Source organism: Enoplosus armatus, chromosome 11, assembly GCF_043641665.1.
Source record: "Enoplosus armatus isolate fEnoArm2 chromosome 11, fEnoArm2.hap1, whole genome shotgun sequence".
Classification (NCBI taxonomy): Eukaryota; Metazoa; Chordata; class Actinopteri; order Centrarchiformes; family Enoplosidae; genus Enoplosus; species Enoplosus armatus.
In genome coordinates this window covers 13,717,154-13,741,769 of record NC_092190.1, presented here as the reverse complement: position 1 = coordinate 13,741,769, position 24,616 = coordinate 13,717,154, and the positions used below count along the sequence as shown (strand labels likewise).

The window sequence follows — 24,616 nt, the reverse complement described above, 5'->3', positions numbered from 1 at the left end:
GGATTATTTAAGCTCAAATCACACATCCGATGAACTGTCAAATAATTAGGTAGGTGCTCACGCCGTGACATGATAGAAGCATTCTATATTAATGCTGCTAAGAATAAAAAAAACAAAATCCAATTTATAACCCTTAGAGATTAGGCCTACAAATAGATTGAAGTGGGCAGTTGTTCTTGTAATCAACAGATGGTTTGATGTGCTACGGATGACAGTTTAGAGAGGTGGCACATTCCAAAACATGTCAGGCTGCTGGCTCATGTGAATTAGTTTTGTCTCAGTGCCAGGGAGGCACTCGAGAGCGTCGACCCAGTCATTGTTCCCAACGAGTCTGACTTGATTGACATGATTTCCTTTTCTTTCATTTAGCAGAAGCCCTCCTTGGTGTGCTGCCAGAGCATCATTGGGAAATCCTTCTCCAGTGAACAGCTGACAGGTGACACACATCATCCTGTTACCTGGGAGAAATCCCACCGCACATTTCTCCCTGGAGAGTGAGTGTTCATTGCTTATTGTGTTTATTTATTCTGCCTCAATAAACAGAAGGATTAAGAAAGCATGACGCTGTCAAATGACGTGTCTTGGCCAAAAATTAACACTGATGTTAACAATAATAATAAAGACTTTTATATTCTCATTTACCAATAGACTATGTAAGAAATGTTCTCTTTGAAATGAGTATTGATTAAAATGTTTTTTGACAGGTGTATCCTCTTCATGTAGATGTATGTAAATATACGTACATGTATACACTGAGATGTAGATATTTCAGAGGGAGCTCATAGATTGTACACATTTCTTTATTGAAAACTAAATATGACTTTTATCTGAATAATAAGAAAACTGAGACTATCTACAGATGTAATTATCGAAGTTGCAATTCAGATCAACAACATGACTGTAACATAGTCTTACAAATTCATGTGACAAGAAAAGATGAAAATACCAAAATGTGAAAAAAAAACGATGTGAATGCTTGATAAAAATTCACACAGCGTTTATGACTGAGACACATTTCAAAACATACTGTAAATGTTTGCATTTGAACAACATTCCCTTCAACCACTGAAGGCCAAACAAAGCTTCTTATGAGGGGAATTTAATAGCATGACGAAGGAAAAGGCTAGTACAGATCGTGGGACACATAATAGCACAGAGTCAGTGTGAATTTGTCGCTCTGGTTGAGTTTACTCTCTTCTGCCTCGGCCAGTCTTCAGCCAGGACACAAAGTCCTTGGCTGCCAGGTCCTGCAGGTAGGAGCTCACGTCACTGGTGAAGGTGCCGTCTGCATGGCGTCTGAACAGGCTCCTGTAGAAACAGACACATTTAGATGATACAGTCACAATAACCGTATATGTAATCATGTTTCAAAAGGCTAGGTAAGAGTAACATTCATATTAGTTAAAATCATAACTATAGTTCTCATCCAAAACCGGAGGCATACAACAATCTACAGTACTAATGCAATGAAAGCCAGACTTGTGGTTTTCTGAATTATGTTGTTATATTCAACATAATTCATAGTGTGAAGAGAAGGGCACACTCACCCGTTCCTTTTTGAGTTCTTTAGCCACTGGACAAAGTCTTGTGCTCGTCTTGTCTCCAGGTATTTACTGTAGTCGTTGGAAAACGTTCCCTCTGAATGCCTCTTCATGTTTGGGAGCTCAATGGGTTCGGCCAGCATGGAGTTTTCAGTCAGTAGCCTAGAAATGATGGAGATAATTAAGCTTAAGGTGACACCATCTCTTCTCCAACACTCCCCGTCATATGTCTGTAAATGCCTACCTTCCCTTCATACATTATTGCCCAAGCGTCCCTGCCCTTTGTTCTCTGTTTTTTCTCTCTTCACCACACCACAACTGTGTATCCTGCTCCATTACTCTCATCCACCAATCACTACTCACACATCTCATAATCAGTAATCATCACTGATGCTGTCATTCTTGCTTGTGAAATTGAACGCTCAAAAGATCCAGTTTCACTATGCGATACCGTTGTAAATTTAGTTTTGCATCAACAAGCACTACAGTTGCTAATCAGCAACAAGAGAAACCAAATTATAACTACAACAAATAAACATTAAAATGCCAAAACATAAAAATAACACAGCAAGGAAGGTATCAAAATACATTGAACATAAAACACATAACTCCTCCCTAAAGCACACATTAAAACTAACATTCCCCACCAGTTTTCTCATTAAGAATTTCAATTGACGTAACGATAAATTACATTTGGTCTATATGCACTGTAGATCCTTTCCCCCTGTGGCAACACATGGAGCTGTCAGTGGCAATGCAGTCTGCAAGCACAAGTGTTCTTTGCCTGTCTTCCTTAAGAAATGTTTGGCCAACTGGAGCCCTCTCATCGAAAAAACAAAATACAAATTTAACAAAAAGACTCAAAAGAGTGATGCTGTTTGATTGCTGTTGTGCTGCAACACTCAGAGCCATATTTATGAAGTATCTGAGCCATTCAATTATATTAAATTACGTTGTTTGCTAACGAATATTTAAATCTTTGAACAAACAAAATGCACTGTTGCGCTTAATTTTTTGCATGATTATGCATGGCTCAGGAACTTCAAGGCTTCAAGGTTTTAGGCCAACGTGAGTGAGACAAAAGCTGAGAGTTGATCTTACATGTTGTTTCGGTCTGTGTCCTGGTCAGGCACCTGCCAGCTGCTTTGGATGATGATGAGGAGCAGGATTCCAGCCAAAGAGTGAGCGCTTTTCATTGTTTCAGCTTCTGAAAGACAAAAAGAGGGACAGAGAGAAAGACACCATGAGGATATTTCAATACAGAGAATGAAATCTCATGTAGACAGTCTGGATGTTTGAAAGGAGGTAGTTACGAAAAATTCCCACCTGTGCTCCTTTCTGGCGAGCGTCTGAGAGAGAGATTGTAAAGTGCGTTGATTGGTGCCCTTCTTCTCTCTTGGCTTCTGAAGCTGTTTCATGGTCCCCTCTTTATCTGCTCAGTCTTATATAACGGAGCTGAGGAGCATTCTCCCAGATGACTCCTCCCGTCACAGAAACCTCTGCATTACTCTCAACCCATTAGTCAGCTTCCCTCTCAGTCCACTGAATGTATTTGAACGCATTATTGCTGGGTGGTAAAAGCTGCTACTTTAGGTGTTACAATCAAACATGACCTCTAACCTGACAAATAAATCCTGGCACTCATATGTGTTCAAATGACTCTCAGTGGCATGAAACAAGGGTCAGTAATTTTGAATATTTTTGTTTTTATCACGCACAGACAAAGCTATATTTTACAATAGTGTCCCATATTCTCTCTACACTACTTGTATGTGAAGTGAGCTTTAAAACTTTGGAAAATGTTGTTATTTTTGTAAAGTTCACTGTGACTTGATGTGACCATATGAAAACATGTTGGGTGTTTATTGAGAGAGACAAAATATGCATAACTTTGTAATCTATGTTTAGACAGTAAGGATGTGTGGAAAAATCATTTGGACGAAAACAATGTGATATCATAATGAAACTGTTATATTTCAAAATTATGTTTATTTCACTTTCATTAGAATATGACTGCAACACAAATGATAACACTCCACAACTAATCAGTGCAGTGCAACATAGTTAATGTATGTTATCATATTCACATAAAAATATGCGTTCAACGATAAATGCATGCAATGGCTTAAGTATGTTTTAAATGTCAGATATTTTAACAAAGGTTCCATAATTCCACATAAAATATTTTTTGCGAGCAATTGAACGTCCATCGCACATAAAAACAAATGTACAGAGTTAAACCTGACACTTCAGAATATCAGTAAGATAAAATATACACAAATTAGGAAAAATAAACTGTGGTAATGTTCACTATAAATGCTGTCACATTCTTCACATCTATTTGGGATTGAGGAGACATTTCTGCAGGAAGTGACTCATGAGGGTGTATACATGATGGTAGGATGATCCTCTCAGAGCATGGTTCTTGTCAGTGTACCACTGAAACAAACACCAAATTCAGATTAGTGAATATATGGAAAATAACTGTAAAATTCTGAATTCCATGTAACATTGTCAAATTACACACATTTTAAATCTTACATATTATAGACAGTGCATAATAATACATGGTAGTTTTTTTTCCATTTGAAACTTTCATTAAATCAACACCATCAAGGCCAATATTAGTCCCACTTCCCTGAGCCAATATTTACCATCGCCTCAAAGTCCACTTGCTGGTCCACCAGAGCTTTGGAGATCTGTGCTGCCTGCTGGAAATGTACATTGTCTACAGGAAAGACAGTGCTTTCACTACGTGACTGAACATCGAAGCTCAAGTTTCCATCAAGGCAAATAGATTCCTATTTGTGCAAGGCTTTACTGTGTTACCTGGTGCACTGTTGAGAAATAGGGCTACCGCATGCTCACAAAACTGCAGATAAGAGTCCAAACGTACCATCCGCTGTGCCGTGAACCAATAGATAGTCCACTGTTCTGAAGTTCCTTGCTCTGGCCGTCACTGTGGAATTCTGTTAAAGAAAATGTCATAGTTAATAATATACTGTATGTCTAAACAATCTTTTAATAATAATAATCCATAATAAATATATATTTATTATGGATTATTATTAAAAGTTTATTGCAAATTGTATAATATTGTATATTATTTACTTTGTAAGAGTCTGAATTCTCTGCGGGCTGGCCCATGTAGCGTTCAGTGTACACTGCATCTGCAAAAGGAAACTCAGTCAATGCCACAATTGTACAGTACATACTGTACAAACGCTAAAATAAATCACACTTATTCAAAGGTTTTCAGAGATTTCAAGAGAGACTTGAATCCTTAAAGGGGAACTCCACTGACTTTGCACATCATGTTGTATAAAGCCTTCCGTGGCAACAGAGCTGCACAAAGCCTGATGAACCGTCTCAAGTTGGTTGGGACTGAAGACTACAATTTTGAAAAAACAAAAAATCTCTGGGGGTGTGGAGTTAGACAGAACTGAGCCTGCTCTCCATCTCTGCTTGAGGCTAGCGGCTCGAGGCTACTAGCACAACACACCTGAAACCGCCAACAAAACTGTCTGGTAGTCAAGTTGCATTGTGGGTAATGCAGGCGCCAGATTTTGACAAGGAAGAAGAATACGTGAAATAAAAAAAGACAAGATCTCTGGTTCTGCTGCATCAATTTTGATCCCTTTTTAATTTAAAATGTCCGACAATGTTATAGGAGTGCAGTGCTAAATTGGTGGAGTACTCCTTTAAGAAATGACGTCAAAGAAGGAATATAGTTCTCACAGAACAGACTGTAGAAATATATACTATAGTATGCGTGTACACCAACCATAATATTCCCACTTGGCGACTGGGGCAACTGCTATTCCACACTTGAAGAGTCCAGTTCCAGCACCCAAGGCCATTGACGTGACATAACCTCCATATGACTGAAGTCAGAATTAATCACATTTAGTGAATGCACAAACATTGAGTAAAATATGAGAAATACAGAGAGAGTACAACTTACCCAGCCCCATATTGCTATTCTGTCTTTGTCGATAAAACCCATGTCGATGAATTTCCTACAACACAGAACATTTATTCTCTGGCAAAATCAATGGAAACATGTTTGGAGATTCCCTATAGCAGACATTTACCTTTATTATAAATTCTTCATCAATATAGACATTTCTGCTCACCACACAGTGGGGTAAAGCCAACAAATTATATCACTTCACAGCGGCACACACTTTACCTCACAGCTGTTATCTGATCTTCCACCTCAAACGTCCCAAGGCGCCTGTAGATTGCGTGCATTATTTCATCCCCTTGGTAACCGCTTCCCCTTCCATCAAAGCTGGCGATGATGAACCCGTGTGAACTGGAGAGGTACGTGCCCCAGTTCAGCTTGAAGCGATAGTTCACCTGCTGACTACAGGGGCCTCCGTACCTGCAGAGGCCACAGCACATATCATCACTGAATCATATTGTGTGTTATATTGTATATGTCATATTGGGATGGTGTTTACTTACACATCAATGAGAAGAGGATATTTTTTAGACTTCTTGAAATTTGGTGGTAACATCATTTGATACCAAAGATCTGTTGGCAAAACAGGTGTCATTACAAAATGCAATTACATCCATTCAATATCTAATGAATAAATGCTTCAGATGTTTTTACTTCAAAACTAATCTACCAATCACAGTCCATGCTCAAAGTCGATAAGGGTCATTTTTTAAATGGTTAAAGGTAAACCTAATATGAAGCTGCCTACATATGACTATATTAATAAAATTATTATGAATTATATATATATATATATATAATTATTATGACAAAATGCATCTAAATCTAAAGTCCTCTTATTGTTCCTTCCCTTGGATGTTTGACTTTCACTGTGCAGAATGTGTGACACGCATTAATCTGCTTAAGGGGGAAACTCTGTTCTCACCTTAAACCTGAGTTTCACATGTGTACGCACGAGCAGGTGTGATGTGGAAACTTGAAACCTTCAGTACACACTGAGAATGGACTTTACAGTGAAGCGGGAGACATCTTGTGTCTAGCAGTTCAACTTTTGAAGTGAAAGATTAATAGATTTTGTTTTTTTCATAGAGGAAAGGAATGTTTTTTTTTCTCTCTGTGTGGAAAAACCATATCAGAAACAAGCATACTATGTATAGTATTTTTATTTATATGTCTTCAAACACTCTGGAAGGGATCTTTAAACATGTATTGTCTCACCAAATCCTGCAACCTTTAGAGTGCCATACTGCATTGTCGGCATTTCGAATTCTGACAGAATATTTTCCAGTGCCTTGTTGTCTTCAAGAACGGAGAGCTCTGAGAAAAAGATCATTGAACAACAATTATTGTCATAACAGAAATGACTGATGTGCACAAAAACCTAATATTAGTTTTAACCATTTCTTTCCCTGGCCTACTCATGTTCTGCATCTGCATGTTCAAGCCAATCTATACCGAACTGTACATGTGCTTACAAAGGGGGACAAATGAATGAAAATAACAAGAAAATGTACAGTCTGCAATGCTAAATGTCAAAATGTCCAGCTAATAGAAATGTCTGACCGTGTTCCCGACGCCACTGTTCTCAGAAGTAAGAATGAGTGCAGAAAGTACAGAGCAGATCAAATATCACCATAACACGTTATGGCCTTTACTTTTGCAGAGCTGACACTGAGGGAGGACATGTGTAGTTATTTTTAGATGACAAGAACAGAACTTCATCTGGTGTCCAACCAATCATGTGTTACAAAAAGTAAATTAGTAATAACATACGTATATGTATTATAATAACATTTAATATGTGCACATTCGTATGGCACGCAAAGTGAGATGAGAAGATAATGACTTCAATGTAAAATGATGCAACTGCAATAATATAAATATAATGAGTTTGTGGTTAGTACATGTAGTACTTTAAGTGTACAGACCTGCCCCTTGGCCCCTGTTATCCATGAGAGTGTAGAGGGGCAGCCCAGGTCCTGGTAAAAACGAAAATAGAAAATGAACGGATGAAATAGAAGGGACTGTTTTAGCTCAGATTGTTGTTCGCAGACGCTCCCCAACACAACACATAGGCCACGGATGATTTATTGCTTTAGAGGAAATGTGGCTGTGTAACTGACCGTCGCAGTCCATCCGGTAGTATGAGGCGTCGAAGCTGAAGTAAGCAGAGTTGTACTGACACCTGTCCTCATGCAGGCCACAGGTGAGGCACTGAGGGGCCGAAGGGCTGCTTCCAATCATAACCCTGATCAACAAACAAGTAGCAACTCACGTCAGTTGTGTCATTCACTTCACACCAGTTCGTGCTAACATTTTGTGCTCTTGTTTATTGTTTATAGGATCCCAATGTTAATGTGTTTGGGGCCCATGAATACATACTCATATGGACATTAACTGGTGCAAAAGAAAAGCGAACGTGAGAAATGTAAAAGGCTGCAAAAATAATAGACAAGAAAAAGAGAAGTGATCTGAACAAATCAGTTTAGCCATCACACAGAAGAAGAAGAAGTCCTTACTTGTAAAGATTTCTCTTTACGGGTATTCCTTGGTACTCATTACTCACATAATATCTGTAGAAAATAATTTCACACAAGTCAGATTTACATGTATTTACTTTCTAATATTCTTTAAGGTTTAATAAATGTATGGTATCATCACTCACATGGCATCTTTTGTTAATTTGGATATGTAGATGACTTCCCACTTCCCAGAGGTAATAGGTGTTGCTTTGCCCTTAACAACATGCCCTCAGTGAATATAACACTCGACAACAAAAACGTGATGTAAATCTAATTGAAAAATACTTACGTCTTTCACATAATGAATATGTTTGTAGCCCTGAGTGTCACTCATCACTTTGTAGAAACTGAGTTTATCTTCAGCAAAGAAAAGGGGTAAGGGCACGTACTGAAAAAAGGTGATATTTCACAGTCATACACCAAATCAATCTGTGAATTGACAATTAACAATCAATGCTGGTAACTTTTTGGAAACTTACATGGCCGACCCAGCCTGTCTTGCTCGTTTGCTCAAATTTCTAGGGAGAGTACAGACAGTTATTGCAGTTAATTAGCATTTACGCACATGATGATGGAGTCAACACATACGTCATGATTATGTATGTGTTGACTCCATGATGATGAAAGGATCACAGTCATGGTTTCCAGATCAGGCAGGCAGGTAAACCAGAGAAGTGACAGCTACCTGCTTTTCTTTCCAGCTGCTTCCATCAAAATCATAGATCTGCACGACCACGTAATTCTGTTTTCTCGTGAGCCACTGCACAGCGACGCGTTCGTCTGTGAGCCAACTCACTGAGCACAACATGTGATCACTGAGCAAAAGGCGACAGAAAGTGACAAGGTTTTCACACAAGGCAGACCAATGAGGTTTTAATTTAAGTGATGATATAAACCCAAGAATATACAGACCCAGAAGCGACAGAAGCGGGGGCGACCACCTGCGTGCGGCGGGATGGATTTGTGGTGTCGACCACAAACAGTTTCACCTTAGTAAGGGCGGATCCAGCCTACATCAAATACAATGAAATATAACATTCCTGATAAATAGCTCCATATCATGAGAGTGTGAGGAAGATAAAATGTGAAGTAGACCAGTGGTTCCCAACCCTTTTCTTATATTATACCATTGTATATACACTGACGAACGGGGAAAAAGTAGCCTCCTTCTTTTAAAATATCTTTATGTATATTTCATTATATTCATTGCATAAAAAAACAATAACAGCACAGAACAATTAACTGCACAATTAACCTAAATAGTGAACGTAATACCTGCAGGAACGTTGTGTAAAACTAGCAATTTGCATACAATTCTGAATAGACTATTTTATGTATCAGACTATTTTTCCTTTTTTTCTTTTTAGGAACACAATTCTACGTCCGTATTATGATTCTCTTTTAATTTCACTATCATACATATGTTTTATGTTTTTAGTCCAAGCAGCCTGGCTATATAATAAATTAATAAATAAATATATAAACTTCAAAAATAACGCTTAGATTTAATTGTCCTCTTCACAGAAATTAATTACATGCATGTATATTATATTTAATATATTTGTAAAAATTCTTACACCCTTAAAATCAAGAGGGCTTCACGACTTCCCATGGAGCTTTGGTGACCCATGATTGGGGTCAGGACCCCCAGGTTGGGAACCACTGGAGTAGACAGTGTGAACTGCCCATATAATTTGTGCTATATAAATAAATATTGTTTGACCTTTGGGTACGGAACAGCCACTGTCTTAGGGTACTGCTCAGATCCATACCAAGAGAACTCCACTTTCTGAACGTTTGTATCATTAAACTCTGCATAAGCCAAGAATTTCCCAGTTGATGACCACCACATCGCCTCGTTTGACGCAAACACTTCCTCTGAAATTGTTGGAGAAAACACAAATCTGTAACCATGTTTCGTATAGAGACACAGATGCACACCTCAGAAAAACTTCACTTACCCTCATACACCCAGTCAGGGATACCATTGAGGATCTCATTCTTTTTCCCGTTGTGGGTCACTTGTACAGCTTCAGCAGCCACGTCGGATTTGAGAAAAATGTTGAAGTCTGAGACGTAAGCCTGAAAAACAAGTTGTGGTTATAGTCTTTGATTATTTTAGTTACAAATATAGTACAAATCCATACTCACATGCATACACAGTAATACTTCTTGCAGACTGTTGTAGAAAGTATATTTGATGTGTATTTAGTTTGCAAAATATGTTGCTTCACATACCAAGGCAGCATATTTCAAAGCCAGTGATGTTGAAGTAATATTATGTGAAGACAAGGGAACATAATAACATGGTATAAACTTACATATTTGTTTCCTGTTGGGGCCCAGGAAAAGTACTGCACAACAGTTGGAAGATTAGCAGGCATAACAAATGTTCTGGAAAGAAATATGAAAAGAATTTAGGGTCATACCAAGTAAATCACTTCCTATTAGTCTGATGTGTCTGTCCATATAATGATAAATGATGTGATGTATCACTGCGGAAGAATTTAATAGACTACCACAGTAAAAACATGTGTTTTCCTTTGTTTATGTTGAGGAAATCCTGCAGTTTATGATACTATCACAATAAAACATGGCCACTTACGAACTCTCCCTGTCATAGATGGAGTAAGAGGCTGTGTATGAATGTCTCCAATTCTGTTGGATTGCAAACACAAAACTTGTTTTCAGACTTTTGTTATCAGCAGTGGTGGAAGAAATAATCAACAACAATTTACTCAAGTAAAAGTAGCAGTACCACAGCATAAAAATACTGCAATCAAATTTTCACATTAGTACAGAAGTATCAGCAACAAAATGTACTTTTAGTATCAAAAGTACAAGTATTCATAGTGCAGAGTGGCTACTGTCAGTGTAATACTGTTGTATTATTGGATCATTATTACTTTAATGTTGTTGTTGGTCAAGGTGGAGCTCATTTGTACTACTTTAGTAGTTTAATCTGTAACAATGGATAATGTTTTTTAACTCATATATTTTGTAAGTAAAATCTTAATTTGAAAAGTAACTACAGCTGTAGTGAAGTGAAAAGTACAATATTTCTCTCTGAAATGTAGTGAAGTAGAAGTACCTCAAAAGTGTACATAAGTGCAGTACTTGAGTAAATGCACATAGTTACATCCCACCACTGGTCATAAGGTTTTTTTATGATCAAACTTTAGGTGACATTTACAATGAACTGCTGGAAAAGAAAAACAGATATAAAAAGCTAACTGAGGAACATTCACTGGGAGTTTCTCACCTCTGTGTAATTGCTTTCAAAAGCGATGTATTTATAATCACCTGACAACATGTAACCTGTGGCATCCACTTGAGCCTACAATGAAAATGAGTATGGAAATATTAGTATAATTAACGAGTTATTATTCTGCACAAAAAGGGTTTATTGTTGTGAAAATATATGTATATTACAAAGGTTGAATTGCTCAAATATAGTGACTCCTCTTGTGTCTCAGCATTGTGGAGGAAGACATTCCCATCTCTTGTTTTATGCAGATAGTCCTTGTCTGCAGATATAAAACACAACATGAAGATCCACATATTGTCTTTCCCAAAAGAACAACCTGTGTAATGGAGGTGAAGCGATACCTGATATCCAATACAAATTGTAGGACTTCCTTCTCATGGTTTCGTTGAAATAATCGTCAAGGTTGAAAGGCCTTTTGATGCCACGAGATTCTGAAATGATGCACATGCTGCGTTAATTTTAGCTGACATCAGAGCTTTAACAACATCAGAAAATGATGTTGCGGTTAAATCAGAGAAATGAAAACACTCCTCCATCTGTGCGTCACGCGGTGGCGCTATTTGAATCGCAACTTCCACTGGTGATCAACACAAGATCAGCTAATGAGTCATGCCATCATCGCCTGTTCATTCACAACTTTGTTGCTGACACAAACGGATAAGTAAAAAACACACACATTTAGACTGCTTGAAATGAATCTATCAAGAGGAAAAAAAGTGGTTTGTAAAACATGATTTAGAGCTTTAGCGTTGCACAAGATGTTTCTGGTTCTTTTCACACTGAAGTCCAGCAGGAAGCGCAGACACACACACACACACACACACACACACACAGAGAGAGAGAGAGAGAGAGAGACATGCACAGAGAGAGGCCTGAGCTGGCCTTTAACTTACTGCTGAAATAAACCGCTGGGATCGTTATTAACGTGATGACGACAGCCGCCCCCACCACCCCCCACAGCACCTTGCTGCAGCCCTGCGAAAGGTGACACAAAAGTTACAAAAACATCCCCTGAAATCACACAACACGAGCTGACGCTGCAGGTTCTCCTAGACCATGTATCCCAACAGGGAGCTTCAGTCGGCCCACAGTAAGTGATCCTGCTTTTACACGTCTCTCTGTCTTTGTGGGCTATTTCAAAACATTTCTCTTTTTCTTCCCCCTCTCTGATCAATTATTACTGACCATGATGCAGAAGAAGCGTCGCCGCGAAGCTCTCAGTCTTTAACAATCCTTGAAGGTCGATGATGTGAAGTTTAAAGTGACTTCTTGGACAAGCAGCCTGGTTAACATTACTCTCCCAAAAAAAACAAAAAAAAAACAAAAAAAAAAACAATGGCTTTAAACTAAATACAGCAACATGAGAAAAAGCGAGCTCCGTCCTACTTTAGCAGAAGCGGGCTTCTCACACTTCCCGCTGCATTCCTGAGAGGAGTCCGACACCAGACAGATGCCTCCCTGAAGTCAGCAGCCTGCACAACTTTCCAAGAGCGCACAACTTGCTGGTATTTAGGAAGTGGCTTTTTCACCGAGGGCGCGAGTCATTCCCCCAACAAATGTGAGAGCTGGAGCTTTTTTTCCTCCCCGCATGTGCTCCTTCATGTGCTCCAGTTGTGAAAATAAACATGATAATAGTGTTGTTTTCACTCTCGAGGAAAGGGACAGTTTTATGACATTGTGGATTCATTGTTCAGAATAGAAATGTAGTAAAAAAAAAAAAAAAAAAAAAAAAAGGATTCACACAACTTGTCTTTTGCTTGTCCCAGACAATCAATGTGATTGTTACAGGTAGGTTATGTGTGTGTGTGTGAGGAAACAAATCTTAAAAAAACATTCTAAAAATAGCAGCTCTGCCTTGCTCAACAGTAGTGACTCACTAACAGTTGGATTTCATGGAAAATCACCAGCACCTGTTTGTCTGCATGTGTGTTGACAGGTGGGCTCTCATGGGCCCAGTGGATACCATCTCCAGAGACCACAGGGCTTTTTAAATTTTTTATTTATCATTTCTTCCACTTCATACATATATTTCAGGAGTGTGCCAGAATTTCAGCAGTAAATTCAACACGATACACCTACAATCGAAGGGCAAATTCATATTTTTCACATTCTTATATGTTTATGAAATAAACCTTTCACCAATAAAATGCTAAAAACACTCCATATTCCGGACAAACACAGCACATGGTCAAATCCACCACCACCACCAGTGACCCCAGTTATCCAGCTCAGAGGAACCATTGCATCTACCGGGTTCAGTAATTCATGCTGTGCGAGCACATCAGTGTTTTTACGTGATTATTAGCGAGTATAAGTGGATGTCATGGATTCGGTTTCTTCATCATCTGAGCTCTCCGCCACCTGGCTCGCATGTTCTGTGTAGTCAAAGGCAGAGAACCTGACGGCGAGCTCGCTCCACTTGGTGCACTTGCTTATCTTCTTTCCATCCAAAGCCACCACGAAGTTCTTCACGTGGAGGCAGGGACACTCGATCCCGCGGTACAGCATCATAGAACCCCATCTCTGCAACGGGCAATCAGCGGTTAAAACATAAAAGGGATGCCACTTGGCTATCAGAAAATAATGAACAACTTTATTTAGTGTTGACTGGTCTTAAAGAGACAGCTTGTACAGACACTAGTCCCTCTGAATGTAGCCATGCTGGCTACAGCTTCATATCTATAAGAGCGGTATCAATCCTCTCATCGAGCTCTCCTCAAGAAAGCAAGTAAGTATATTTCCCAAAGTGTATACAAGAATAAGATGTGATTTTTTTTTCTCTATACAATCCCAACAAAAAACAAAAACAATAAACAACAGCTGAAAATCCTGAAAAACATTTACCTGCCCACATTCTTTGCACGCGATGAAGCCATTGGTCTCATAATCCAGAAGCCGCTCTTGAAGAGTAGTGTTTTCTCTCCGAATGAAAAGCTTACTGTAAAAAAGAAAGAAAGAAAAGAAGTCAGCATTTGGTTTGATTTTGGACAAATGACATACATTTTATACATCACTAAACACACAGAAAAGGTTCAGAATAATGTAAAAGTCAATACCTAAACTGTGTTGTAACGTTGACTCTGTGCATGTTTTCGATGATCTCGATGTCTTCGCCGCTGCAGACATGTCTGCTGCAGCCTCGGCAGCTGAGCTTCACGTCAGACGGGCTCTCTTTCTTCATGCCTTTCTGCTTCTTCTTTGTCATTCTCACCTTGTCCTCCATTATAGCCTGAATCTGAAACTCTGAGATCTGATGAAAGGAAAAAAACCAATCAATGAGAGCCGTCTCACAGCAATGTAGGTTTCAAAAACAAAAAAGACAAAAAAAGTTTGAAGACATACCCTTTTGTCATAGTCCACTTGATTTAAGGCTCGGATTTTGTCAATGGCTTTGTTCATCATGTTCTTGCGGTACTCGTTGACGCACTCTTTTTCAGCCACCCCGGAGTTCTTCACCTCGACCAGAGTGTAGCTGCTGTCGTCGGCTCTTCCTCTGCCTTGAGCCTGCAAAAGGTGACGATAGAGTCAAGGGTAAGCAACCACTTATTGGACATACAAGTGATAGTCGTTAATACACACCACAGGTCATTTGACATCACTGACCTGAATCATAGCAATCTCATTGGTCACAAGGCCGTATCGGATAACAAAATTGCACGCTGGGATGTCCAAACCTTCCTCTGCCACTGTGGTTGCAATCAGCAGATTGACTTGGCCGTTGCCGAATTTGGTCAACACGTCCCTTTGCTCTGCCTGATTGACACAATTTGTATTGAGAAGGTTAAGTGTAAATTAGATTTGAAGTACGTAGGATGCTAGAACGCAAATGTGCGGCAGTTTGTTTAATGTAATGTGCACTCGCCGAGGTCATTGGTTTAACAACACTCTGGTCTCCTCCTCCGATGACATGCGAGGCTTTCACTCCAATGTCAGCAAACTTGGGGTTTTCCTGAATCCACTGACTCAGAGCGATGGCGCTGCGACGTGTTTTGGTGAAAATGATCCCTCTGGCCTCCACCCTGGTGCTGAACTCTTGAAGAATTTTAGCTCTTAGTTTTGACAGGCTGTCATTTTCATACTCGGGATTTTCTGCGAGACGCTGCAGCTCTTCCTTGTTCTCTGCAAAGACATACGATTTGATAGAAGTGAGGTCAAAGGAATCATTTGAAATTTTGGGAGATGCGCTTATTTGCTTTTTCCAGAGAGTTAGAATAAACACCGTGCTCATATATGTCTGGTAAATATATGGCTACAGCAAGCAGCTGGTTAGCTTAGCTTAGCAGAGAGACTGGAAAAAGGGGGAAAGAGCTGGCTAAAATCCACCTACTAGCACTTCAAATCATCAAGCTTGTTGCTCTTGAACAAAAAATAGTGCGGCACATAACCCCCCATAAAACCTCAACTGGCTAGCCGTTTCCCCGTTTCCAGTCTTCATGCTAAGCTAAGCTAAGATAACCAGCAGCAGCTAGCCTTATATTTACCAAACAGATATGAGAGGTAAGATTCATTTAACTCCTGGCAAGAAAGCAAATAAGCGTATTTCCCAAAACGCCTAACAATTGCGTTGCTTTTGTTGGTCATACAAGAAGTTATTGGGGCTTTTGTACAATACCTTTAAACAGATTGAAGAGGAACCTCTCAGTATCTGTGATGCGTATGGTCACCTCCTCGTCTGGTGTTGTTTTTCTCTTTATCTCCTCCTCGTGGTACTTGTTCAGGAAGCTGAAGGCATCGCACATGCGTATGGTGTTGCTGAGATTCAGGCCCTCGCTGTACTGCCGAAGATGCTCCGCACAGACCCGCACTTTCTGATCTTCCTTTGTGGCGGCTAAAATGGATTGAGACATGTTTTTTTAGATCCCCACAAGCCAGGCAGGGTCATTATACCTGAAGCATAAAAAAAGTTGTGCTCACCTTTTCGCTCTTTTTGAACAACCCACTGTTCATAGTTTTGAGAGCCGAGGTCACAGGTGGGGCTCAGATCGGCATGGGTATGAATGGCATTCATGATTTTCTTGATTACATCACCAAAGGGATCCTAAAAAAGGATATTTGGTTGTACAAACATATAAAACTGCCATTCCTTAGAGAGAAACTGAGAAAAACAGCAAGACTACATGATTAAATAAGGTTATCATGAATCATGAAACCATCTGCTGTTGGACACACTTACCTCTCTTCTGTCTTCAACAGTTAGAGTTATTTTCCTTTGTTCCTTTTTGTACTCCCCAAGGCTCCTTGTCATGATTTTGAAAGCGTCCAAGTTCGCACAAATCTATCAAAGACACACACACACACACAGATTTACAATGTTAGAATAAATCAGAATCAGCCATTTTTATCTTAGTGTAAGAGACTCTTCCTACTAAATCTCTGCATGTCAGACACAGAGTTGAAGCCAAAAGGCTGTTTTCAATTTTTTACTTTTGTGGCGGTAGGAAACTTTATGGCTGCCCTGCTTGGGTTAGGGTTAGTGTGGAACATTGGAAACAGCTTGGCTGGAAGAAGAAGATCCTCGATGACTAAAGCAGCGAAACTGGGGCAGGATTTGGATGAACAAAAGACGAAGAAGTGAAACTAAAAGAAAGAAAATTATGTTTATGGTGAATATAGTAGGCGTGGGAACAATTAAAGCAACAGCTTTAACATGTAATCCAATGGAAATACTCTGTAATGACTTCTTCTTTTGTGAAGTGAATTCATCTCTTCATTGCTCTTTAAGGCCGTGGTCTCTGTTGTTGTTGTTATAGTAGATTGCATTAGATTGTAAGGTGAATCTAATATTTTGTACACATGGGCTAATAGGTGCTAACATTTCTGTCTGCATGGGTGCAGACAGAAAGAGGATGGTATTTACGCGCAGTATGTGCTCCTCAGCTTTCTCCATTTTTGTGGCTCCCCCGACGCCCGGTGAGGCAGTCAGGCCCAGGATCTGAGGGAGGGGCACGGGCTCCTTCTGCTCCTTCTTCAGCCTTTTGTTCTTGTGCTTCTGCTTCAGGTAGCGCATCATTATGTGGTTGTAGACTCCTCCCTTCTGAGTGTGGTGACACTCATCTATTACGATCAGCGTCAGGTCTACACGAGCAGAAGACAACAATTAATGAATGCACTAAATGGGATACAAAGTAGTCTCTGGATAATATGCTAGCTGTAAAAAGCAACATGGAGGAACAAAAGATGCAGTCCCATGATGGCAGCATTGCAACAAGCAGAAGAGAGATTAGAGGTTCTTTGGTAAGAATATTGCTCAGTAAGATTACAGCTTGCTTTGTTAAAACGATAACATTTACAGGTCTGCATTTCTCACCGTAACATTATCGTCCAGGGACAAAATTGCAGAGAAGAAACACTACAATTTGCTCAGTCAAGCCGGGTTATTTTTGTGTCATTTATTTATGTTTCTTAAATAAATAGAGGTGACTTTCACTCACAGATCATAACATCTTTCTGTAAGAGAGATCCTCCCACACAAACCAGCACTTTTCTAGTAACCTGACGCAGCAGTTTGAGCCACACAATAACACATGCTGGAAAAACGACTTCTAATTTTGTTTTATTTTTGTTTTATTTTTTTACTATAATGTAAGGAAGGTGAATTATAATCATTCACGTGTGCGAGTTTAACCAGAGTGGTACAAATGTGCCCCTGGAGGAAAAGAGTATGGAGAGTGGCAGCTTGATGTACTGTGGGTGATAGAAGCTCTCATGTGAATTTGATCAGCCACACACTGATGGCTTGAACAGACGTGTGGCCTGGAAAGCAGGAGATAGAAAAAAAAAAAAAAGGAGAAGAAGGACACGCTCTCAGGCGTTTCAACAAACAGCATATGTTCCACTGAGATGGCTATTCCACCTTGGACTGGTGAGTGCCAACAAGAGTGAACAGCAGAGCCGGAAGACTTTGACAAGATCCTGTCAGGTATCATCAGGGGAGATGTTATGAGTCCTCTGGGTGGCTTTCTATTCCAATGCCTGTCAGTGTCTGTGGTTTAAGCCTGGATAGATTTTAACTCAAGGTTTTAGGAAGCCTTTTTTTTTTTAAATCTAGAGATGTCGTGACCTTATTTCATTTTGAATGCTGGTTTGTTTTTGGAGCGATCGAGTTTACTGAAGCCAAAAGAAAATGAGTGAGCCAAGGGAAAGTCCTTGTTGGGTTCTTTTGTAAAATCACATTGTTAAAATCATACCGCTTAAGTCCACCCCTTCGTCCTCTCTGTTGTTAGACCTCTCCAAGTAATTCTCAAGAATCTGGGCTGTGCAAATGATGACATCATTTTTCCTCACGATCTCTGTGAAGGAGATTTTCAGCTGGCTGTCTCCGCTGACTCGCTCCAGTTTATATGTGCGCTTCAGGAACGGCGAGAACTCGGCGGAATAGTGCTGCTCAACGAGAGGAATCTGCAGGATACCAGAGCATGTTACGTTTAATGATGCTGATGTTGCAAAGTCAAGAGATTGAACAAATAGAAATAACTGTCAATGAAAAAAAAAAAATGTCTTTGCTTCTATCACTACAAAGCCCCTGATGATTTGAGGGCGTGTTTGTTTATGAGCACAATAACTGCTGTGTTACGACTTTGTTGACAACACTCTGGCACAGATAAATATGACCAGTACTTCCTTCTTTTCACTTTGGTTTAAGGCAGGGTTTCAAATTAGTTGTGCAATGATCGAGAATATTTTGTTGTTCATTGTTCAAGGATCAGGGAGAAGACACTCCCTTATCTGCAGAGACACAACTAGTAAAGTTATTATTCTGCTCTTTCCAGTGTGGAAGAAAGAACCACATTGAGTTTCAATCATATATAATCACTATTTCTCCAGCTGTTTTAAAACTCAACTAAATGGTTTTATAGCTGGAAAACCTTTAATCAAAAAAAGTAGTGATTTTTTTCCAGTGCAGAGCAGATCGAACGCCAGGCCAAATAGCAACAAAGTGCAGGGGAATATCCAAACCTTATGGTGTGTAATTTGTGGTGAGCTGACCCACATGTGCAAATGAACTGAAAGATAGAATGTTTTCTTTGGATTTGAAAAGGACATAAGTAGGTTACCATAATAGTGCAAAGCCATAAGAAAGGTATACCAGACTTTAGGTCGTAGTACCTTGTTCACCAGGACGACCACTTTCCCTGATCGCCCCTCTGCCCTCCTGCTGTCCAGATGTTTTTGGGTAATATAAACTGCAACCCTGGTTTTACCACTTCCTGTCGGGAGGCATATGATGATGTTTTTCCCCTCCAAGGCAGGTCTGGCGACGTCCATCTGATAATCTCGAAGAACAATATCAGCTTTTTCTGGGCCTCTGGTTGCCGCTGCCACTGAGTCAGTTCCTTCTGTAACGCAGAGCAGAGGCTCAGACAGACAAAACTTCTGTCCATGTCAGCAACCCACAATTACACACATTACCGGCAGGAAGAGACTGTGCTGGTCATTGTTTGTGGTTTTGTTCCTGTAGTGTAGTTTACTTAATGCTGAAATCATGGACTATGTTCTATATTTCAAACACAAACACTGAGCCTTCGGACAGTTATGCTTCTACACACTTTACAACACAAACATGAGCACAAACCACATATCTTAAGTAGTTACGATATGAACACTGTGCACTATAACTCATGTCACTGAGAGACACTATTGTATCATATTTCTTCAATGCCAAAAGCAGGCCAAAATGTGCAACAGATGTGATTGTTCAAGTACAAATAAATACATGTGATCTGGTCTTTTACAACATCATTAGAAATCTAAAACTGGAAATCACAGGAAAACGGGGATATGACCCAATTCAACTGTCTCAAACTTTCCAAAAATAATCAAACATCAGGCACTGTATTTCCTGGCATAAACTAACATCTGCATGTATTTATCATTCAGATGTTCTCAAGCTGCTTGGAGTCTGTCCTTTCATCACGTCATTTCAGCAAAGTTCTTGATGTCTCTTGTGACAGTATCTTGTGTTATTTTCCTGTTTGCAAGGACAGCAGTCTTACTAGGATCCACTTTAGTCAGACTTCCAAAGTCGCTGGCAGGCTATGACTCATTTGCTCTGTCTAGGCTGCGGATAAAACATGACTAAGGCGCCATGCACAATGTGCATGTACCCCCCTCTCAACGCTAAGTTCTACATTTCCCCCCAGTTATGAGTTCAGACCCCCAGAAAGTTATTTTTTTCTCTCAGACAGCTTTTAATTTTCCGCCTCAGACTTGGTATGCCAGAGGTTAAAGTGCTGTTTCAAGCAACTCCGTGGAGGTAAATACACGTCTGTGCCGATGGAGAGATAGAGCTTTAACAACAATAAGAAGTAAACAGTAGCCTGTGTAGCCCCCTGAATTTTTACCAGCAGTTCCCAGATTATAAACTTCTCAGAGGTGGAAAGTCAACAATCGGCTATGTTTAATACCGTTCCAACAAGAACAGAAAACCCACAGGCTTATTTTTTCTGATTCAGTGCAGAGAAACGCAGCTAACTTCAGAAGACACACAAGAAGAAGAATCGTTCTCCACATGCAACTCGTTTCACAGGCTGGTGGAACAATCTTACATGTAATCCATTTCTGTTTAAAGCTTGCACTCTGGCCAACCAGCCAGGCTTACGGCATTACTCAAATGAATGAGACAAACTGTACTGTAACCTTGTGTTAAGAAAATAAACGACACTTCCTCTGCTTCTTCATTTCATATCATTATTGCCACTGCCTCATTAGTCCACATGCATCTCCTTTTGTGCCACTTCTCTGCTCTGGGTTGATTAGCCCTAAAGCAGTCACTTATTATGTGACACACAATGTCAGAAGGGCACTTTATATGAGCACAGTGCAGTGAGAGACTATGCTGATGCAGTAGCCATTGAAATAATCAGACCCTAGAGGTGTAAAAGAAGGCCCCACTCCAGAGACTTGAAATAGACTTTACATTACTTTACAATCCGCCAAGATAGAGTCAGCATGTGGTTTTCATTTGAAGCGCTGGCTATGCTCTGTCCTCTTTGACCTCTATGTGGTTCATCATGGTAAACACATGGAACATATTCTTTGGTGTCAAGCAATCAGGGATGGAGAAATGTTCCACTTGCAACACGTTCCAAACGCACTCATTCTGCATTTATGGTACTATAGGGGATCCAAGCTTGGTGTTCGTGTGTGGCCAACTGGGGCAGAACAAGCTCTTTAGATTGTTACGAATACTTGAACAACTCCAGCAGTATCAAGGGCGAGCGAGGGTGAATCAGTCCCACCTGGCTGTGAGGGCTCCAAGCTGTTTGTGGGTTGTCTGGATTCAGCGCTCGCTCCCTGGTACAGGTCTGAAAAGATTGAGGTATAAAAATCACAGTCAAGACAGGCAGGATATGTATCATGTTCACTGTGTTCACACAAATTACCAAGAAGCAAATCTCCCCACTCATCCCTAATGGCATCTAGCCATGCAGATAGTTTCAGGAAGCATTGTCCCAGTTCACTTGATGATAATCAACTGAGGTGACATATGTGACTTTTTATCTACATAAGAAACACATGAAAATGATCTACATGGACAGACACCTCTCAGGGTGAGTGAGAAAATACATGCTTTGCAATTTGGATGAACTGAACCATAAACTGCCAACTGGACAGTATGAATGTCCAAATTCAGTTATTTGATTTAATTTGTTGAACATGTACTGAATCAGGACCTGATTCCTGAGGCTCCTCGTGTACGCTCATCTCCATAAACTCAACACTATCACAGCTTTCAGCTGCTGCTGGACTCTCCTCTGTGGCAACTTCCATTCTGATAGGTTCATCTTTCAGTGAAGGCAGTTTCTCACTTGAGCCTGATAAGAAATAAATAAATCACACTTTAGAGGTTACTATAATTAACAATCTCTATGTTAACAATCTTTAATAAAGGTGGGATACTGTAATCAGCTATAGTCACTCATGTACTATATACTGTATATTTATATATAAGCACTCTATAGCTGTAGTCACTGCTGTACAGATATTTGCATATTTGTCTCTTTCTACCCAACACAGGTGCCACAAGAATGTCTAGTGGCACTCCCTGTGATGTGCTCCGGTGAAGTTAGTCACCTTGCTTGTCACAGTTGGGTGGCCCTCCAGTCAGCTCGTACAGATACTGGTGTCCAGTCTCACGCAGAATAGCGAGAAATTTAGAAAACCATCCTGGTCGACCTCTCACGATTCTTCCCAGAAGTTCGCGGGCTCCATCCCTTCGTCCATGGTTTGCTGTTGCAGCTTTAATCTACGACAGGAGCATAATAACAGTCAGGTTATGTAATCAGAGTGAAGTGCAGTGTGCTTTGCATAAACAGATGAGTGCATTTGTCTGCCATCTTGTGGTCAATCACTGCAAAGACATGTAGTGGGAGTTGAACTGGAAACAGTACACATACTGAAGTTGAATATACATACTACATGTGTTGACACGTTGTACTTTAAATGTATTTGTGAATGCATACTGTGACCCCTTTGAGACTTTCATTATCCTCCTGGATCATAGCTGAGGTGCTGATTAACCCCACACCAACTCAGCAGTGGATGTGACAGCTCGCCGTCACAACAGTGTACTTACAACCTCGGAGTCATCTTGGGTCAGCAGGCCTTCAGAGAAGCAGTGTAAGCACACTTCCTCAGTCTTCATGTCCACAAGACTGGGGGACAGTAGTTGAACAAGCTTGACGCAGTAATCATTCTCTGCCTCCTCTTCGGGTTTTTGGGGGGTGACCTGCATGTAGTCCGCTGCATAGTCACACCCTGCATTTACCAAGGAGTCGACAAAGTCCCTGAACCAGCCCGGTTTATGTGGCTTCTTGAGAACTGCGCAAAGGAGGAGATCCACGGCCGCCAGGTTCCCGTCGGCCTTCGCCTTTTGTCTGATGTGCTCCTTTTGGTCGGTGTCGATACATTGTATAAAATCCAGAACCCGCACCACCACAATAAGCTCTCGCAGCCTCGGCTTGAAGTAGTCAATGAGACGCTCGTTTGCACCGTCGTTATCGGATGCCATTACGGTAACACCAATCACAGTACTGTACAGGAGGGTTGTGAAAGACGACGGTCAGCAAACATGTTTCCTCTTCACTGTATCGGGGAATTTTAAACTCTTTCACTTTCGTTTCTCCAAAACTCTCAAGAATGAATTTGACCACTAGGTGTCAGTATTGGAGCACAGTAGGTAGGTCTTTGTATGCACACCAAAGGCCTGCAGACACTGACTGAGGCATTTACAGCTGTTGTTAAACACTAAACACAGATGTTTCTGATATTCTAACAGTGACTTATAAGGACTACTGTTAGCATTCAGCTGTTAATGCATTTGTGTATCTTTCTCTGTATCAATATGATATTTTTATAACATTCTTTTAGGAGCTTTTCTTGGTGAATATTAAGTTAGTATATTGTATGAAGGCCCTGCATACCCATTGTACACTCACACAGGTAAAGGCGGGACTACTGACACCTTTAACATTGCTATTGGTACTTGCTCTTCTGAGTGTTTTTATTTTACTTTACAGGAGTAGAAATACTCCACTAAGAGGGAAATATTAGACTTGTTACTCCACTACATTTATCATAGTAGTAGTAGTTACTTTGCAGATCAATACATACCTATATGACAGGCAGAAAAACAACACTTGATAATTATTGTAAATTAATTAAATATATGTTTTTCTGCAAATATATATATATTTGCAGAAAAACATATATTTAATGAATTTATATTATAATTTATATAATTTTTTATATTATAATTTATATATATATATCTTTTTTATTAATATATATATATATATATATATATATATATTTGAGTAAAAGTTTCAGTGCATGTATTTCCTGATTGTGGTTTCACCACTGCTTAATAACTGCAGGCCTATTTCTGTTCTGTCCTAATGCAACCAGCAATATATTTGCCAGTCAGTTATTCTCTCAATTCATACTACAGTATAGTTTCATTCTAGTGGTGGTGGTGATTATTGTGAGGTTAGCACATGATCGGTGGCACAGCTAAAACATTCTCCCTGACAACAGCTAACCCCCTAAACCCACACAACAACTCCACTGCTACCAATACCAGCAACAAAGTATGTGCAATAAAATAATCCCTGGCCTTTCATCGTCTGTTCATCCCTCCTGGATAGGTCATGTCATTATGTCTTGCTTATTCTGCACATACTGTAGAAGTAGAGCAGTATTTTCATTGTAAATACACCTATATGGACTTAAACAAAAGGGAAATCCAGTGACACAACTATAAGTGCGTTTTCATTTATTGCTCCCACAGCTTCAAAACAAACATGTACTACTGTTTTGC

The 24,616-nt window shown here is 39.9% G+C and overlaps 3 protein-coding genes across 3 annotated transcripts; all 3 read right to left on the bottom strand.

Moving 5' to 3' along the window:
* Positions 1-1,187: 1,187 nt before the first annotated feature.
* On the bottom strand, positions 1,188-2,737 carry gcgb (glucagon b). Its single transcript, XM_070914850.1, has 3 exons — positions 2,643-2,737; positions 1,548-1,703; positions 1,188-1,308 (listed from the first exon to the last, which is right to left on the bottom strand). The coding sequence occupies exons 1-3, from the start codon at positions 2,735-2,737 to the stop codon at positions 1,188-1,190; spliced, it is 372 nt and encodes a 123-aa protein (XP_070770951.1).
* Positions 2,738-3,623: 886 nt separating this feature from the next.
* fap (fibroblast activation protein, alpha) lies at positions 3,624-12,495 on the bottom strand. The gene is made up of 26 exons (XM_070914472.1): positions 12,484-12,495; positions 12,192-12,273; positions 11,640-11,729; positions 11,463-11,557; positions 11,293-11,367; positions 10,636-10,688; positions 10,352-10,424; positions 9,992-10,112; positions 9,754-9,908; positions 8,943-9,040; positions 8,716-8,845; positions 8,510-8,548; positions 8,320-8,418; positions 8,174-8,244; positions 8,028-8,081; positions 7,632-7,756; positions 7,437-7,487; positions 6,727-6,825; positions 6,012-6,081; positions 5,734-5,928; positions 5,506-5,560; positions 5,326-5,425; positions 4,653-4,711; positions 4,438-4,510; positions 4,196-4,269; positions 3,624-3,980 (listed from the first exon to the last, which is right to left on the bottom strand). Exons 1-26 carry the CDS (start codon positions 12,484-12,486, stop codon positions 3,879-3,881), a joined length of 2,241 nt encoding a protein of 746 aa, XP_070770573.1. The 5' UTR covers positions 12,487-12,495; the 3' UTR covers positions 3,624-3,878.
* A 785-nt stretch (positions 12,496-13,280) lies between these two features.
* Positions 13,281-23,370, bottom strand: ifih1 (interferon induced with helicase C domain 1). The gene is made up of 16 exons (XM_070914231.1): positions 22,874-23,370; positions 22,372-22,543; positions 21,972-22,112; positions 21,537-21,602; positions 19,405-19,634; positions 18,486-18,696; positions 17,156-17,373; positions 16,472-16,573; positions 16,213-16,336; positions 15,911-16,126; positions 15,157-15,417; positions 14,902-15,047; positions 14,641-14,802; positions 14,355-14,548; positions 14,143-14,236; positions 13,281-13,821 (listed from the first exon to the last, which is right to left on the bottom strand). Exons 1-16 carry the CDS (start codon positions 23,306-23,308, stop codon positions 13,600-13,602), a joined length of 2,994 nt encoding a protein of 997 aa, XP_070770332.1. The 5' UTR covers positions 23,309-23,370; the 3' UTR covers positions 13,281-13,599.
* Between the last annotated feature and the right edge of the window lie 1,246 nt (positions 23,371-24,616).

Excerpts from the sequence above, each read along its gene's own strand:
- fap (XM_070914472.1), bottom strand. Across the intron at positions 11,368-11,462 it reads ATTTGAGCAATTCAACCTTT|GCTCAAGTGGATGCCACAGG; the intron begins GTAATATACATA and ends TTTTCATTGTAG. Across the intron at positions 10,113-10,351 it reads CCCCAACAGGAAACAAATAT|GCTTACGTCTCAGACTTCAA; the intron begins GTAAGTTTATAC and ends CTTGTTTTTCAG.
- ifih1 (XM_070914231.1), bottom strand. The coding sequence starts at position 23,308 with ATGGCATCCGATAACGACGGTGCAAACGAGCGTCTCATTGACTACTTC. Across the intron at positions 22,113-22,371 it reads ACCCAACTGTGACAAGCAAG|GCTCAAGTGAGAAACTGCCT; the intron begins GTGACTAACTTC and ends ATTTCTTATCAG. Across the intron at positions 21,603-21,971 it reads CGAGGAGCCTCAGGAATCAG|ACCTGTACCAGGGAGCGAGC; the intron begins GTCCTGATTCAG and ends CAATCTTTTCAG.
- gcgb (XM_070914850.1), bottom strand. The coding sequence starts at position 2,737 with ATGAAAAGCGCTCACTCTTTGGCTGGAATCCTGCTCCTCATCATCATC. Across the intron at positions 1,704-2,642 it reads GACACAGACCGAAACAACAT|GCTACTGACTGAAAACTCCA; the intron begins GTAAGATCAACT and ends CATCATTTCTAG. Across the intron at positions 1,309-1,547 it reads AAGAACTCAAAAAGGAACGG|GAGCCTGTTCAGACGCCATG; the intron begins GTGAGTGTGCCC and ends CTGTTTCTACAG.